Source organism: Bombina bombina, chromosome 1 (genome assembly GCF_027579735.1).
Source record: "Bombina bombina isolate aBomBom1 chromosome 1, aBomBom1.pri, whole genome shotgun sequence".
Taxonomy (NCBI): Eukaryota; Metazoa; Chordata; class Amphibia; order Anura; family Bombinatoridae; genus Bombina; species Bombina bombina.
This window is the reverse complement of record NC_069499.1, coordinates 834,194,328-834,213,242: the sequence shown is the minus strand read 5'-3', so window position 1 is coordinate 834,213,242 and position 18,915 is coordinate 834,194,328. Positions and strand designations below refer to the sequence as shown.

Here is an 18,915-nt window from a genome sequence, read left to right as displayed (position 1 = left end):
AAATTCTGGTGTTTACTGTCACTTTAAGGAAAATGTATAAGGTATAATGTAGCTACCTTTTTATTTGTAGATTGAACATTGGTGTCTTCACTGACATTTCCTGTTCATGCACACTTTGACTGGAAAGAGTAAAGATTTGCAGACTGTGCAGAATATCCAGTGCAGAAATAGACAATGACTGCCTCTACAAGAAAAAAGTGATTGAATAAAGGTTAGATAGTGTAAAAAAAAAGGCACATACAGGGGTAAGGATAGGTATAAAGTCAAACTTCTCTTAAACTGTTCCTATATATAACAGTTAAAATATATAAATAAGATAATAAAAAGAGAAGCACTAAAATAAGATAGACACATAAATTCAATATTAAGATTACTTGATTACATTAATTAGCCCTTAAAACATTGAGTGTGCAGTCGTAAAAACAAATATCATATTAACCCCTTAATGACCACAGCACTTTTCCATTTTCTGTCCGTTTGGGACCAAGGTTATTTTTACATTTTTGCGGTGTTTGTGTTTGACTGTAATTACATTGGAACACTGATATCTTTCAGGAATCCCTGAATATCCCTTGACATGTATATATATTTTTTTTAGAAGACATCCCAAAGTATTGATCTAGGCCCATTTTGGTATATTTCATGCCACTATTTCACCGCCAAATGCGATCAAATAAAAAAAATCGTTCACTTTTTCACAAACTTTAGGTTTCTCACTGAAATTATTTACAAACAACTTGAGCAATTATGGCTTTTTGGTAATTAGAAGGCCGCTAAATACCACTGCGCACCAAACGTGTATTTTTTTAGGTTAATTAGGGAGCATGTAGGGAGCTTCTAGGGTTAATTTTAGCTTTAGTGTAGTGTAGTAGACAACCCCAAGTATTGATCTAGGCCCATCTTGGTATATTTCATGCCACCATTTCACCGCCAAATGCGATCAAATAAAAAATTTTTTTTTACATTTTTCACAATTTTAGATTTCTCACTGAAATTATTTACAAACAGCTTGTGCAATTATGGCACAAATGGTTGTAAATGCTTCTCTGGGATCCCCTTTATTCAGAAATAGAAGACATATATGGCTTTGGAGTTGCTTTTTGGTAATTAGAAGGATGCTAAATGCCGCTGCGCATCACACGTGTATTATGTCTAGCAGTGAAGGGGTTAATTAGGTAGCTTGTAGGAAGCTTGCAGGGCTAATTTTAGCTTTAGTGTAGAGAGCAGCCTCCCACCTGACCCCTCCCAAACAGCTCTCTTCCCTCCCCCACCCCACAGTACTAAAATAAGGTATCTTTTTTTTTTTTAAATAGATTTTTTAGCATATTTACATATGCTGATGTGTAGGATCCCCCCGTTAGCCCCAAACCTCCCTGATCCCCCCCCCCCCCAAACAGCTCTCTAACCCTCCCATCTACCTTATTGGGAGCCATCTTGGGTACTGGCAGCTGTTAGTACCCAGTTTACAAAAAAAAAATTTTTTTTTATTTTTCTGTAGTGTAGCTTCCCCCCAAAAGACCAACCCCCCACCCCTCCCAGATCCCTTAGATCATTTTTATATGAATTCCCTCCCCCCTCTCTTCCACTTTTCTCACAAAAAATGTCTGTAGTGTAGCGGTTCCCACCAGCTCCCTCCCCATGCTTCATAAGGGAGCAGAGTTTCAGTGACATCTCAGGGAGTGAAAAGTAAAATTGGTGCGAATCGCCATATTACAGTCAGTATTGGGAATTGTCACTGCGTAGCATTTACATGTTACAAGTGATAAGGTAACTCCCTGTATCTGGACACTCGTTTTCCTAACCTGCAATAAGTGGAGCAGCTCTTAGCCATTTTGTTTTGCATATTATAACTGGATAGCCGTGATATTAAATATTTGTACTTACTTAATAATCTGAGTGCCTAGAACTGTATAAGCACCTGAGAAGCTGATAAACAAGTCTGAATATTGCATTTTGAGCGATACTGACTCCTCACCCTTTCCCATTAGTGGCTACTAGTGGGACATATCCTATAATCCCTTTACCCACTTGGTTGACAGGAGACAAACCCCCAGGGGAGTAGTATAAAACTTTGCATCGCTAAGGCCTAAGGAATTTACACATTCTGTGGATAAATTAAAGAACACTATCAAAAGGTGCTCTATAAACAAAAAAACAACTGCATGTTTATATCTGGCAAGTTGCTCTTGTCATTTAAAGGAGGTGTCCTATAATAACTGGGAAGCCTGTTTTTTCTTAACTGACTCAGCTCACAAAGTGTTAGGGTGTAATACCCTCAGATGAGGGGGTAAGGGTGGTTTCCCCTGGCTACATACTAACAAAGGAACTTTAAATATTTACTCTCCTAAAGTTTCGTGGAAGTGAGAGAGAGAGAGAGAGAGAGAGAGAGAGAAGGGAGAGTAAAGTTCGGAGTCAATTGTAACAATCTGTTTTAGGAGACGACGAGACATTTTCTAAAATACAAATATGGCACACTCAAACAGGAGAAAACAAAAACACATGGAGGGCCCAAAGCGTACAGTGGCAGATCATTTTAATAGTAAGTTCCAAATTGACAAAGATTTTTCGGATGAAGATTCCAGAGATTCTCAGTTGGCATCAAAAGATGTAAAAGAAGCTGATCAGCATTTAAACATTAAAGGATCACATACAGATTCTACTATCCTGGATTCCATTAATGCATTATCATCAAAGATGGATGCTCACTATTCATCTCTTAGGCAAGAGATAAAGGCATCTGTGTCAGAGCTTAGGAGAGATCTGGATTCTTTTGGGGAAAGAACTGAAACGTTAGAAAGCACAAAGAGACTTCCGGTGGGCGGGCGCATCGACCAGTCGCACTGAAGCGGAGATACGTGCGACCGGCAGATATATAGGTTTTTTTTTTCACCCTAAATAGCACCCAACAGCTCGACCCCTTGGCAGTACTGACCAGCAGTCACTGCCGGAACCTAAAAGAGCCAGGAGCCGTCACCTAGCTCCACCATCAGAGGGAAAAAGAGGATTGAGGTTTGGGAAACTTTGCCCCTCCTGGTAGGAATGTATATCCCATACGTCACTAGCTCATGGACTCTTGCTAATTACATGAAAGAAAAGAGGATAAGAGGACGCTCCGTCATCTGGCGGGCCAAGACAAACACCCACGCCACAGGGACAAAGCAAAGCCCACCAGTGAGTAAAAAGGCTGGTTGGGAAAAGGAGGTAAAAGGAAAAGGGATCTCGGGGGAGGCCCGACAAGTACTGCACAATTTTGGCGCAAAGCCAGGCGCCATCTTTAGACCCTCTGAGGGCCTCAGGAATCACCTGCCTAACCTGAGGCACATGAACAGTTGCACATGGGTGAGCAGCCCCAGATTAAGATACAGATACTCTAAAACAGACACCCGCTACTGAACAGCACTATAAAAGCCCCAGCTCCATCCAAGGTGATCAGGACACTCTCGCAAACAGGGTGGAAGCCTCATAGGCCATAACAAAATCTGTCTCAGATACGAGGCACTTGACCTTAAAGCACCAACACAGGGATACAAAATAACAGCCAATGTCCCCCTGGAATCAGCAAATGACAGGGGAAAACATTAAAACGCACGCACTCTGTTTTTCCTTTATTAGCCACTGAGAGACTATACTGCTCCGCGAAGGCCTGGACCAAGGTCTGGGCCTCCACAGCAAAACACTGGCCCCCAGGGCTCTTTTATAAAAATTCTCATTTATGAAAATATGATGGTTATGTCACACTAAATGAAGACCGGGGGCCCCCCCTTCTATACCCCCCTCTTTGTTGATGTCCCTCCAAACACATCACTTGTACTGGTTCCCTGTATACTGATAGAAGAGTATCAAATCCTCCTGCCCTGTCCATCCGGTGGAAAATAAATAAAAAGATAGAAACCTCTCTTAGGAGCTGCCTGTATGCAAATATATTTCTCCCCATATAAAAAAAAGACTGACAAAATGTCTGGAAGGCAAAAACAACCTGACAGGCGCCAAAAACATCAGGTGGAAATTCATGAGGAAATACAACCACAAGTAGATTCTCATGAACTTCAAAAGCAAGACACATACCCCATAGTTGTCAGGGTTTTTACCTGTTTTGTTTGCCATGTGCTGCTGGCAGCCATTTTACTCACCTCTCTTGCAGACTATGGTGCATTGTGGGGGATGCTGCTCATTTCCTGCACTTCCTTTTATGGCCAGACTGGTGTGCATCATCCATGTGAGACAGGATGCAGTCTCAGAATTATTATTTAAAGGGCCTCTGTTCAGTATGCTTTGCCTTTGTGCTGTCTCAGACCTGTTTGTGAGAGCTCCTGTATATTACCTGGCTATCTGATGTCCCTCCTGGTTCCTGATCCCTGGCTTGTTCCTGACTCTGCTGTTTTCCTTGTTCCTGATTCAGGCTTGTCTGACTACTCGCTTTGGTTCCTGACTCGCCTCGTCTGACTATTCGCTTTGGCTCCTGACTCGGCTCGTCTAACTACCAGCTTTGGTTTTTGATTCCTGGCTTGTTATTTGACTTGTGGACTTTTTATTATATTTTGCTATTAATAAAGGTGTGATTATTTTTGCACTTCTCGTCTCAGTCCGATTCCTGGCACCCTGACATTACGCATAGGCAATGAATCCTGATCGTACTGATAATCCACCTTTACCTGCCATAATTTCCAGGATGGATGAACAGGATCACCGCTTGGATCAATATGCACTAGCCCTGCAAACCCTGCTGACTCGCACTGCACATTTGGATCAAAATGTCCCGCAAGTTATGGCTGCTCCTGTTTCCGCTGCTGCACCTACTCCTACCAGGAGCATGTCCGGTTCTGCACCTCTACCTCAGCGATATGGAGGCGATCCTAATCAGTGCAGAGGGTTTTTGAACGAGGTGGGCATTTACTTTGAGATGTTACCTCAGGTGTTTCCCTCTGACAGAGCTAAGATGGGATTTCTCATCTCGTTACTCTCCGACACAGCTCTTGCGTGGGCTAATCCCTTGTGGGAGACTAATAAACTTGTGATTTAAAATTACCCTGAATTTGTGGCCTCCTTTCGAAGGGTATTTGATGTTCCGGCTCGCTCCTCCTCTGCTGCTAAATGACTCTGTCCATTCAGCAAGGTACAAGATCTGTTGCTCAGTATGCCATTGAGTTCCGTACACTTGCCGAGGTAGGTTGGAACAATGAAGCCCTTGTTGCCGCCTTCATTCATGGAGGTCTAGTTATCAACGTGTCAACTTACCTGCCTTCGCTGGCCCAATACGCCCGCCTAAGCTCGCCTACCATCGCCGCCGCAGACCTGCAAAATTTCGCCTAAGTTATCAATAAATCTGTCAAAAAGCCGCGCACCAAGTACGGGGCGATGAGCAGCGGACTGTGATAGTTATCACTCATCCGATCTCGCTGCTCTTTGGCTTTTTTACAGCTTTATTGACAAGCTATCACTAAGCACCCACACTAACTACACTGTTCTACCCCCTATACCGGCGCCCCCGGAGCCCCCCGCAACTCAATAAAGTTATTAACCCCTAAACCGCCGCTCCTAGACCCCGCCGCAACTCTTATAAATGTATTAACCCCTAAACCGCCACTCCCGGACACCGCCGCCACCTACATTATACCTAGTAACCCCTATCCTGCCCCCCTATACCGCCGCCCTCTATAATAAAGTTATTAACCCCTATCCTGCTGATCCCGGACCTCGCCGCAACTAAATAAATAGTTTAACCCCTAAACCGCCGCTCCCGGACCCCGCCGCAACCTATATTAAACTTATTAACCCCTAATCTGCCCCCCCTACACCTATAATAAATTTATTAACCCCTATCCTGCCCCCCCTACACCATCGCCACCTATAATAAATTTATTAACCCCTATCCTGCCCCCCCTACACCGCCGCCACTGTAATAAAATTATTAACCCCTAAACCTAAGTCTAACACTAACCCTAACACCCCCCAACTTAAATATTAATTAAATAAATCTAAATAATATTTCTATTATTAACCAAATTAATCCTATTTAAAACTAAATACTTACCTTTAAAATAAACCCTAATATAGCTACAATATAAATAATAATTATGTTGTAGCTATTTTAGGATTTATATTTATTTTACAGGCAAATTTCAATTTATTTTAACTAGGTAGAATAGCTATTAAATAGTTATTAACTATTTAATAGCTACCTAGCTAAAATAAAGAGAAAATTACCTGTAAAATAAAAACTAACCTAAGTTACAATTACACCTAACACTACACTATAGTTTTAAATAGGATTAATTTATTAAAGTAAATACTTACCTGTAAAATAAACCCTAAGATAGCTACAATGTAATTAATAATTACATTGTAGCTATTTTAGGATTTATATTTATTTTACAGGTAACTTGGTATTTATTTTAGCTAGTTAGAATAGTTATTAAATAGTTATTAACTATTTAATAACTACCTAGCTAAAAGAAATACAAAATTACCTGTAAAATAAATCCTAACCTAAGTTACAATTAAACCTAACACTACACTATCATTAAATTAATTAAATAAATTAACTACAAATAACTACAATTAAATACAATTACATAAACTAACTAAAGTACAAAAAATAAAAAAAGCTAAGTTACAAAAAATAAAAAAATAAGTTACAAACATTTAAAAAATATTACAACAATTTTAAGCTAATTACACCTAATCTAAGCCCCCTAATAAAATAACAAAGCCCCCCAAAATAAAAAAATTCCCTACCCTATTCTAAATTAAAAAAGTTCAAAGCTCTTTTACCTTACCAGCCCTTAAAAGGGCCTTTTGCAGGGCATGCCCCAAAGAATTCAGCTCTTTTGCCTGTAAAAGAAAAATACAACCCCCCCAAAATTACAACCCACCACCCACATACCCCTAATCTAACCCAAACCCCCCTTAAATAAACCTAACACTACCCCCCTGAAGATCATCCTACCTTGAGTTGTCTAAAGCCAGCCGACCCACCGATGGAACCGAACAGGAGATCCGGAGCGGCAGAAGTGATCCTCCAAGGGGCACTGAAGAAGTCTTCCAAGGGAATCTTAATTCCGATTCTATCAGCCAATCGGAATTAAGGTAAGAAAAATCTTATTGGCTGATTGAATCAGCCAATCAGATTGAGCTCACATTCTATTGGCTGATCGGAACAGCCAATAGAATGCAAGCTCAATCTGATTGGCTGATTCAATCAGCCAATCGGATTGAACTTCAATCTGATTGGCTGATTCAATCAGATTTTTCCTACCTTAATTCCGATTGGCTGATAGAATCCTATCAGCCAATCGAAATTGAAGGGACGCCATCTTGGATGACGTCCCTTAAAGGAGCCTTCATTCGTCGTTAGTCCGTCGGGGAAGAAGGATGTTCCGCGTCGGCGGGATGAAGATGGATCCTGAAGAAAGAAGATTGAAGACCCCGCTTGGAAGATGACATCGCCCGGATGGAAGACTTCTTCAGCGCCCCTTGGAGGATCACTTCTGCCGCTCCGGATCTCCTCTTCGGTTCCATTGGTGGGTCGGCTGGCTGAAGACAACTCAAGGTAGGATGATCTTCAGGGGGGTAGTGTTAGGTTTATTTAAGGGGGGTTTGGGTTAGATTAGGTGTATGTGGGTGGTGGGTTGTAATGTTGGGGGAATTTTTTATTTTGGGGGGCTTTGTTATTTTATTAGGGGGCTTAGATTAGGTGTAATTAGCTTAAAATTGTTGTAATATTTTTTAAATGTTTGTAACTTATTTTTTTTATTTTTTGTAACTTAGCTTTTTTATTTTTTGTACTTTAGTTAGTTTATGTAATTGTATTTAATTGTAGTTATTTATATTTAATTTATTTAATTAATGTAATGATAGTGTAGTGTTAGGTTTAATTGTAACTTAGGTTAGGATTTATTTTACAGGTAATTTTGTATTTCTTTTAGCTAGGTTGTTATTAAATAGTTAATAACTATTTAATAACTATTCTAACTAGCTAAAATAAATACAAAGTTACCTGTAAAATAAATATAAATCCTAAAATAGCTACAATGTAATTATTAATTACATTGTAGCGATCTTAGGGTTTATTTTACAGGTAAGTATTTAGTTTTAAATAGAAATAATTTATTAAAGTATAGTGTAGTGTTAGGTGTAATTGTAACTTAGGTTAGGATTTATTTTACAGGTAAATTTCTGTTTATTTTAGCTAGGTAAGCTATTAAATAGTTAATAACTATTTAATAGCTATTGTACCTAGTTAAAATAAATTGAAATTTGCCTGTAAAATAAATATAAATCCTAAGATAGCTACAATATAATTATTATTTATATTGTAGCTATATTAGGGTTTATTTTAAAGGTAAGCATTTAGTTTTAAATAAATAAATTTAGTTAATAATAGAAATATTATTTAGATTTATTTAATTAATATTTAAGTTGGGGGGTGTTAGGGTTAGACTTAGGTTTAGGGGTTAATACATATATTATAGTTTCGGCGGGGTCAGGGAGTGGCGGTTTAGGGGTTAATACATATATTATAGTTGCGGCGGGGTCAGGGAGCGGCTGTTTAGGGGTTGACATATTTATTATAGCTTGTGGTGGGCTTCGGGAGCGGCGGTTTAGGGGGTAATAACTTTATTTAGTTGCGGCGGTGTAGGGGGCAGATTAGGGGTGTTTAGACTCGGGGTACATGTTAGGGTGTTAGGTGTAGACAGCTCCCATAGGAATCAATGGGATATCGGGCAGCAGCGAACATGAACTTTCGCTATGGTCAGACTCCCATTGATTCCTATGGGATCTGCCACCTACAGGGCGGCGGACTGAAAACCAGGTACGCTGGGCCGGAAAAGTGCCGAGCGTACCTGCTAGTTTTTTGATAACTAGCAAAAGTAGTCAGATTGTGCCGCACTTGTGTGCGGAACATCTGGAGTGACGTAAGAATCGATCTGTGTCGGACTGAGTCCAGCGGATCGAAGCTTACGTCACTAAATTCTACTTTTGCCGGTCTCTAGCCTTTGATAGCTAAGGCGAATCAGCTTTGCCACAAATACGCTGCGGAATTCCAGCGTATTTGAGGTTGACGGCTTGATAACTACCCCCCATGGGCTCTCTGATACGATTAAAGACGACGTTGCTGCCAGAGATTTACCAGAGGATCTTGAGGCATTGGTGTCTTTTTTGATCCTAATTGACATCAGACTAAGTGAGAGGCCCTCTTTTAAGGAGCGCTTGCGGAAGCCTCCTGTTCCGTTGTCTCCTACGTGTTCGTTCCCACCCATGCCTCCCTCTCCTCCTGGTCCCGAGTCACCAGGTACTGCTGAGCCGATGCAGTTAGGATTCACGCGTCTCTCTGGGGCGGAGAGGGCCTTTAGGAGGAGGGAGGGGCTCTGCCTCTATTGTGGGTTACAGGGCCACCTTTTGAAGTCTTGTCCTACACGGCCGGGAAACGCTCACACCTAAGGTCCTGTTGGGGGCAGACCTTGGGTGGTTTATCCTTGTCCCCGGAACCGCTAAAGGAGAAACCTTTGGTAATGGTTGTCCTTTCCTGGGTGGACTTCTCCATAGTCACCCAGGCTCTTGTTGACTCCGGTGCTGGGGGTTATTTCATTGACAGTGCTTTTGTATCAAAACACTCCATTCCTGTTTTGCCTCGGTCCATTCCGCTTGCTATTGAGGCCATTGATGGCAGGCCCCTTCAGTCCGAACTCGTTACTCACGAAACTGCTCCGTTATCCATGGCTGTTGGGGCTCTCCATTTTGAAACCTTCCAGTTCCAGGTGATAAACTCTCTGCATTTTCCGGTTGTTCCTGGTTTACTAAACCTGGCTCCAAAAGCACAATCCCAGTCTCGCTTGGCGCAGGTCCGAAATTTCCACTTGTCTTTGGAAACCAGTTAAAGTCTTGTGCACTTCTTCAGTATCTCAATTGCCAGAGGAGTACCGAGAGTTCCTAGACGTTTTTGACAAGGTGCGTGCCGGTACGTTGCCTCCTCACCGGTCTTACGAGTGTGCCATAGACCTGCAACCCGGAGCCATTCCTCCTCGGGGCCGGGTTTACCCGCTGTCTGTTGCGTAGAATTGTGCTATGTAGGAGTATGTTGCCGATGCTCTGTCGCAGGGGATCATCCGCAAATCCTGCTCTCCTGCAGGGGCTGGCTTCTTCTTTGTAAGACCATGCATCGATTATAGGGGTCTTAATCGTCTTAACATTAAGAATGCTTACCCTATTCCGCTCATTACGGAACTCTTTGACCGCCTCAAGGGAGCTATGGTCTTTAATAAACTTGATATGAGAGGAGCGTACAATCTTGTTAAGATCAAGGAGGGCCACAAATGGAAAACAGCATTTAACACCAGGAGCGGGCATTATGAGTATCTTGTAATGCCCTTTGGCCTATGTAATGCTCCTGCTGTTTTCCAGGAATTTATAAATGATGTCCTACGAGATATGTTGCAACAGTGTGTTGTGGTGTACTTAGACGACATCTTCATACACTCACCCACACTTGAGGCTCATCATTCTGATGTTACACAGGTTCTTCAGAGACTACGTGAGAACGGCCTGTTTTGTAAACTCGAGAAATGTGAGTTCCATCAGACTCAAGTAACCTTCCTAGGTTATGCTATCTCCGTTGCAGGGTTCTCCATGGATCCTGACAAGTTATCTGCAGTGGCCTCGCCCAGTTGGTCTTCAGTATATTCAACGTTTTTTGGGGTTCGCCAATTACTATAGAAAGTTTATTAAAAACTTTTCTTCCTTTGTCAAACCTATCACAGACATGACCCGTAAAGAGAATCATCCAATCCATTGGTCACCTACTGCTATTAAGGCCTTTAATAGTCTTAAGACTGCCTTTGCTGCCGCTCCAGTTCTGGCTCATCCTAACCCTGTCCTGCCTTTCGTTCTTGAGGTCGATGCATCTGAGACTGGAGTAGGTGCCCTCTTGTCTCAACGTCCTACACCTGACGGTTCCTTGCATCCGTGTGGTTTCTTCTCTAAGAAATTATCTCCAGCGGAGAGCAATTATGAAATTGGCGACAGGGAATTACTGGCAATAATTTTGGCACTCAATGGAGGCATCTTCTCGAGGGTACTAGCGTGCCAGTGCTCATTCTTACTGACCACAAGAATTTAACTTATCTTTCTGAAGCAAAACGTTTGTTGCCCCGACAGTCCAGATGGGCGCTATTTTTGTCTCTGTTTAATTTTGTGGTCTCCTACCTGCCTGGTAGTAAGAATGTTAGGGCTGATGCCCTCTCTCAACAATTTTCACCTCTGTGCAAGGAGGAGTCTGTACCTACTCCAGTTATACCTCCTGACCATATTTTGGCTACCATATGTACTAATTTGACTTCTCCCTTGGGGGAGGAGAGCCTGGCAGCACAAACCAATGCACCTCCTGAGAAACCTAGTGGTAAGTGTTTTGTTCCTGAGAATCTTCAAACTAAACTTTTGCACACTTACCACTATCCTAAAGTCGCAGGTCACCCAGGCAAGAACCAAATGATTTGGTCTGTCACTCGACAATTCTGGTGGCCAGGTCTTCGTTCTGATGTTGCTGCGTATGTTGTCTCCTGCTCAGTTTGTCCACAGAATAAGACTCCTCGACATCTTCCTGTGGGTCTTCTTCAACCTATTGCTTATGGTGAGCGTCCTTGGACACATCTTTCCATGGACTTCATTGTCGAGCTCCCTGTTTCCAATGACAATACAAGACAGGGAAACAGCACTTTACAATACCGGCTCTGGAGGAACAACTGACATCCCCATGGTCACTACAAGCGATACCACATATGGCACCTGCACAAATTAACAAGCTCCTCAGGAACTACCCATTGATACACCATCCTTTACAAGCATGGTGGAAAATGTGTAAGGACCTTCAATTTAATCACAAATACACCAGATACCTCCCACTGAAAGGCAACCCAGAGTTCCCTGTCGGAATTGATTCTGAAGTGTTTAACACATGGAAAACTATGGGGTTGACCTCGATAGCCCAAATTGTAAATAGTCTAGACGCGACAGTCAAATCATTCCAGGACCTACAAACACATTTTGGCTTTCCAAGCACACAGCATTTTGCATACTTATAGGCGAGACACTATGTTAATGAATAACTACAACAGAAGGAACTCAAAGATCAGAACTCAGACATAAATAGGCTCCTTCAGATGACAACACAAGGGGAGACATCTATATCTCTGATCTATAAAGTCTATACGAAACACACTAACACATCAACAACCAAACACATCAGTGACAGCTGGACCTCCATTTTAGATGTAGAGATTACGACAGACATGGTACAGCAAAGTATAAAACAGTCTAGAAGGTCAACCTTATCAACGGACTGCCGAGAATCACACATCAGATTACTACAGAATGCATACATACCACCTAAAATCTTTAAAAAATGGAGACCAGGTACAGAGGGCCTCTGTCAGAAATGTAGATTACCTGATGCTGACCTGCTCCATATGATATGGAGCTGCCCCAAGATAGATAGATTTTAGAGCATGATAGCACATTGGCTAAAGACCACTTTTAACACTGACATTGATATCTCTCCTACAACAATAGTGTTCTTGGAAACCTCGGAAACAATACCCAATGCTATGGGCAAACTAACCAGCAATATAATTCTCCAGGCTAGGAAACTCATCTTTAAGGGGTGGCTAGGCTCAACGGCCCCCACACTTCCACAACTCAAAGCCAATATGCAGAAACAAGTAACATATGAAGTAGCCGACACTTTGAGAGACGTACAGGGGAGAACTAGGCCTTTCATGAGGAAATGGGAACCATACATACACACATTGGAAGACTCCACTCAAAAACAGTTATTATTCCCACTCAGGGACACTGAGTTTCTACTGGAAGAACACCTTTGAGGTAAATGGAACAACCTGTACACAGAGGGGGGGGAGGGGAAAACACTGATACCAAACTACCTTACATCTAGAGGTCTGTCCTGTTGCTGCTGTCAGGGGAGAGAGGCAGTAAGTCTCGTGGAGATTGTAATGTTATAAGTACTGTCATAGGACTGCCAAGTTTTGTTAATTCTTTTCTATGCCTGTACCTGAGTTTGAATTGTTGGTATTGTTGTAGTTGTATATTGTGTTGAGCTCACCTCTAAATGCTGCAACATGGTGGCAAAGTTACTGTCAATATTATTGTTGATGATACCTCACTGTAATGTAACTTGGTGGAACAGGAGGGTCCGCGAGTAGTGGGTGGGAGGATGTTTGGGGAAAAGAGAAAACTGAATAGAAAGATACAAATATCAAGCTCAACTTAATGATATGTTTATACCCAGAAAGACTTTGAATAATGGTATTGGACTCTTTGTATTGTAACTTTATTTAATCACTGTCAAATGAGTTGAGATGTATTTTCCATGGTAACCTTTGATTCAAAAATAAAGTTTATAAAAAAAGAAAGCACAAAGATTTAGCAGTAGACCATGCTAATTTGGTGTCTTATTCTCAAAATTTGGCAGAAATTATCACGGAACTTGAAACAAAGCTGGCGGACTTGGCAGACAGGTCTCACCAAAACAACTTGAGATTAAGAGGAATTCCAGAGCAAGTTGGACCTGCTGAACTACCGGGATATCTTTTGGATTTATTTAAGGAACTTTTGGGTTCTCTCCAAGATGTTGATCCTTTGATTGATCGTGCCCACAGAGCACTTCGCCCTAGAACAGCCCCGGCTAAGGCGCCGAGGGATATAATCATAAGACCGCATTATTATACCACAAAAGATTGTATCCTTAGAGCAGCCGTCTTAAATAAGTCTCTCTCAGAGAAATATAAAAATATATAACTGTTTCCAGATCTCTTTTCTTTCACACTTACTAAAAGGAGATCATTGATGCCGCTCACTCAAGCACTCAAAAGAAATTGAATAAAATATAGATGGGGATTCCAAGTAAAACTTTTCTTCCAGCATGAAGGGAAATCCTACGCTATCACATCCCTTGAACAAGGGACTGAATTGCTAGATACACTTCATCTTTAAAATTCAGCTAATGTTCAAACTCTATCCTCTACGGATAAGTAGAGTCTTAGAGCCCAAGCATCAAAATGGAATCCCCTCCCTAAAAGAACAACCTGCCCAAGAGGAAAAGCCAGTTGGGTCTTAAAGGAGGACAATAAGACTGGGAAGAGTGGTTTGTTTCACTGTGAACTCTGAGTCGTATTATACTTGTTTTTAGCACACTATTTAAGTTTCTGTCATCATAAAAACTTTGTTTGGCCTTTGGGCTTCTGATGAGGTAAAAGATATCTATAACCCCATTAGTAGGGCCAGTGTAACAAGGGCCGATATAATTTAGGCCTATTCAGTTTAATATGGTTAAAATTTCATGAGGCCCCTGACATCTGGAAAGGTTCCTAGGTAATTGATTTAACAAACTCTAAAATATATAGTCGACATACTTAGGATGTATAGGGTTAATTTGTGGCATGGCCACAAACCTGTTTCCCCAGTGAAGAAATTTTGGATTGGTTGTTAAATGTTTATAATGTTTGAATAGCTATGTTATTATACTTTTGGATCCTGAGAAGTCAATATCTAGTTTACATTTTCAGTAATAACTATTTAATGTAATATTGGACATCTAATAACGTACCCTTTGCCTCTTAGTCAGTATCCCTTGGAGATTGCCTCTGGGAGGCTAAATAAATACTTAAAGATTTAATTGACATATATTGATATCTATATTATGCACTTCTGTCACTTCTCCAGAGGATGACCTCCCAAATATATCCCCCTTGATAATAATTTCCACTCTAGTACAAATTCTATATAGGCACCAATTTTGAATTAGGTATAATTTAATCCAAAATCAAGTAGAGATTTTGTGACATTATTCCCCCCCAGTAACTAAATCTATTGCTGGGCTAATTATTGAGCAGCTTTGGCCCACAGTGGTTCTAAAAAACATAATTTATATAAGAATTTACAAGATAAATTCATTTCTTTCATATTGGTAAGAGTCCATGAGCTAGTGACGTATGGGATATACAATCCTACCAGGAGGGGCAAAGTTTCCCAAACCTCAAAATACCTATAAATACACCCCTCACCACACCCACAATTCAGTTTAACGAATAGCCAAGAAGTGGGGTGATAAAGAAAGGAGTAAAAAGCATCAACAAAGGAATATGGAAATAATTGTGCTTTATACAAAAAAATCATAACCACCATAAAAAGGGTGGGCCTCATGGACTCTTGCCAATATGAAAGAAATGAATTTATCTTGTAAATTCTTACATAAATTATGTTTTCATTCATGTAATTGGCAAGAGTTCATGAGCTAGTGACGTATGGGATATCAATACCCAAGATGTGGAACTCCACGCAAGAGTCACTAGAGAGGGAGGGATAAAAATAAAAACAGCCATTTTCCACTGAAAAAATAATCCACAACCCAAAATATAAGTTTATTCTTCAAATGACAAGAAAAACTTAAAACATCAGCAGATGAATCAAACGGAAACAGCTGCCTGAAGAACTCTTCTACCAAAAACTGCTTCTGAAGAAGCAAATACATAAAAACGGTAGAATTTAGTAAATGAATGTAAAGAAGACCAAGTTGCCACTTGCAAATTTGATCAACTGAAGCTTCATTCTTAAAAGCCCACAAAGTGTAGACTGATCTAGAAGAATGAGCTGTAATTCTCTGAGGCGGGGCCTAACCCAACTCCAATAAGCTTGAAGAATCAAAAGCTTTAACCAAAAAGCCAAGGAAATAGCAGAAGCCTTCTGACCTTTCATAGGACCAGAAAATATAACAAATAGACTGGAAGTCTTCCTGAAATCTTTAGTAGCTTCAAAATAATATTTCAAAGCTCTCACCACATCCAAAGAATGTAAGAATCTTTCCAAAGAATTCTTAGGATTAGGACACAAGAAAGGGACAACAATTTATCTACTAATGTTGTTAGAATTCACAACTTCAGGAAAAAAATGTAAATGAAGTCTGCAAAACCGCCTTATTCTGATGAAAAATCAGAAAAGGAAATTCACATGAAAGAGCAGATAGCTCAGAAACTTTAGCAATCTTTCTGTGAAATAAAACAGAAAGAGCAGAGATTTGTCCTTTCAAGGAACTTGCAGACAAACCCTTATCCAAACCATCCTGAAGAAACTGTATATTCTTACAATTCTAAAAGAATGCCAAGGAAATTCATAAGAACACCATGAAATGTAAGTCTTCCAAACTCGATAATAAATCTTTCTAGAGACAGATTTACGAGCTTTTAACATAGTATTAATCACTGAGTCAGAGAAACCTCTATGACTTAACACTAAGCGATCAATTTCCATACCTTCAAATTTAATGATTTGAGAACCTGATGGAAAAACGGACCTTGAAACTGTAGGTCTGGCCTTAAAGGAAGTGGCCAAAGTTGGCAACTGGACATCCGAACAAAACCCGCATACCAAAACCTGTGAGGCCATGCTGGAGCCACCAGCAACACAAACGATTGTTCCATGATGATTTTGGAGATCACTCTTGGAAGAAGAACTAGAGGCGGGAAAATATATGCAGGTTGAAAACACCAAAGAAGTGTCAGTACACCCACTGCTTCCGCCTGAAAATCCCTAGACCTAGACAGGCATCTGGGATGTCTCTTGTTTAGATGAGAGGCCATCCAATCTAACTCTAGAAGACCCCATATCTGAACAATCTGAAAAAACACATCTGGATGGAGGGACCACCCCCCCGGATGTAAAGTCTGACGGTTGAGATAATCCGCCTCCCAATGTCTATACCTGGGAAATGCAACGCAGAAATTAGACAGGAGCTGGATTCCGCTCAAGCAAGTATCTGAGATACTTCTTCATAGCTTTTGGACTATGAGTCCTACCCTGGTGATTGACAAATGCCACTGCTTGTGATATTGTTTGTCTGAAACAAATGAACGGTTCTCTCTTCAACAGAGGCCAAAACTGAAGAGCTCTGAGAATTGCACGTTCTAAAATATTGATTGGTAATCTCGCCTCTTGAGATTTCCAAACGCCTTGTGCTGTCAGAGATCCCCAAACAACTCCCCAACCTGAAAGACTTGCATCTGTAGGAACATAGTCCAGGTTAGCCGAACAAAAGAAGCCCCTTTAACTAAACGCTGGTGATTTAACCACCACATCAGAGAGAGTCAAACATTGGGATTTAAGGATATTAATTGTGATATCTTTGTATAATCCCTGCACCATGGATTCAGCAACAAAGCTGGAGAGGTCTCATGTGAAAACGAGCAAAGGGAATCGCGTCCGATGCTGCAGTCATGAGACCTAAAATTTCCATGCACATAACCACTGAAGGGAATGACTGAGACTGAAGGTGCCGACAGGCTGCAACCAATTTCAAAGGTCTCTTGTCTGTTAGAGACGGAGTCATGGACACTGAATCTATCTGGAAACCTAAAAAAGGTGACCCTTGTCTGAGGAATCAAGAAACTTTTTGGTAAATTGATCCTCCAACCATGTTTCCGAAGAAACAACACTAGTTGATTCGTGTGAGATTCTGCATAACGTAAAGTCTGAGCTAGTACCAAGATATCATCCAAATAAGGAAACACTGCATTACCCTGCACTCTGGTTTCCATAAAGCAGGGCACCTAGAACCTTTAAAAATATTTTTTGAGGAGTTGCTAGTCCAAATGGAAGAGCAATGAATTGGTAATGCTCGTCTAGAAAAGAGAATCTCAGGAACTGAAAATGATCTGAATGAATCGGAATATGAAGGTATACATCCTGCAAGTCCATTGAGAACATAAAATGTTCTTGCTGAACAAAAGGCAGAATAGTCCTGAAAGTCACCATTTGAAAGCTGGTACTCTTACATAACGATTCAAAATTTTCATATCCAGAATTGGTCTGAATGATATTTCCTTCTTTGGGACAATGAGTAGATTTGAATAAAACTCCAGACCTTGTTCCTGAAAAGGAACTGGCATGACTACCCCTGAAACTCCAGGACTGAAACACACTTCAGGAATGCCTAAGCTTAACTGGATTTGCTGGGATGCGTGAGAGAAAAAAATCTTCTCACAGGAGAACTTACTCTGAAACCATAGATTTTGGACAGAATTTATCCAAACATCCTTGAAAAAAAACCTTAATCTGCCCTCTACCAGCTGAGCTGGAATGAGAGTTGCACCTTCATGCAGACTTAGGGGCTGGCTCTTGGTTTCTTAAATGGCTTGGATTTATTCCATTTAATGAAGGTTTCCAATTGAACACAGATTCCATATGGAAGGAATAGGTTTTTGTTCCTTAATTGACAAAAAGATTGAAAACAATTAGAAACTTTATATTTACCCTTTAGGTCTCTTATTACCTTGGAAAAGATAGCAATCTAGACTTAAAAAGTCATATCAGCATTCCAAGATTAAAGCCACAAAACTCTTCTAGCTAAAAATAGCTAAAGACATAGATCTAACATCAATCTTGATGATATCAAAAAAATGGCATCAGAACTGATTAGTATGTTGCAGTAAGCGAACAATGCTAGATAAAACAGAATCCATTTCTTGTTGAGCTAATTCTCCAACAAAAAAGTTGATACAGCTGCAACAACAGCCAAAGAAATTGCAGGCCTGAGATGACCTAAATATAAATAAGCTTTCCTTAGAAAAGATTCAAGTTTCCTATCTAAAGGAACTTAAGTACTATCTTCCATAGGAATAGAGGTATGTTCAGCAAGCGTAGAAATAGCCCCATCAACTTGAGGATCTTTTCCCAAAACTCTATAGTAATTGCTGGTAAAGGATACAATTTTTAAAAACTTGAAGAAGGAAAAAAAGAAGTACCCGGCTTATTCCATTCCTTAAAAATCATATCAGAAATAGCATCAGGAATAGGAAAAAAAAACCTCTGGAGTAACCACAGGAGGTTTAAAAACAGAATGTACTAGTTCTA

General features: G+C 40.6%; 1 protein-coding gene across 1 annotated transcript in view; it reads right to left on the bottom strand.

Moving 5' to 3' along the window:
- Positions 1-18,915, bottom strand: part of LOC128661248 (uncharacterized) — a 223,109-nt gene that overhangs the window by 80,440 nt on the left and 123,754 nt on the right. The window contains exon 4 of the mRNA XM_053715528.1: positions 57-184. Coding sequence (XP_053571503.1) covers positions 57-184 — 128 coding nt within the window. The remainder of the gene's footprint in view (positions 1-56; positions 185-18,915) is intronic.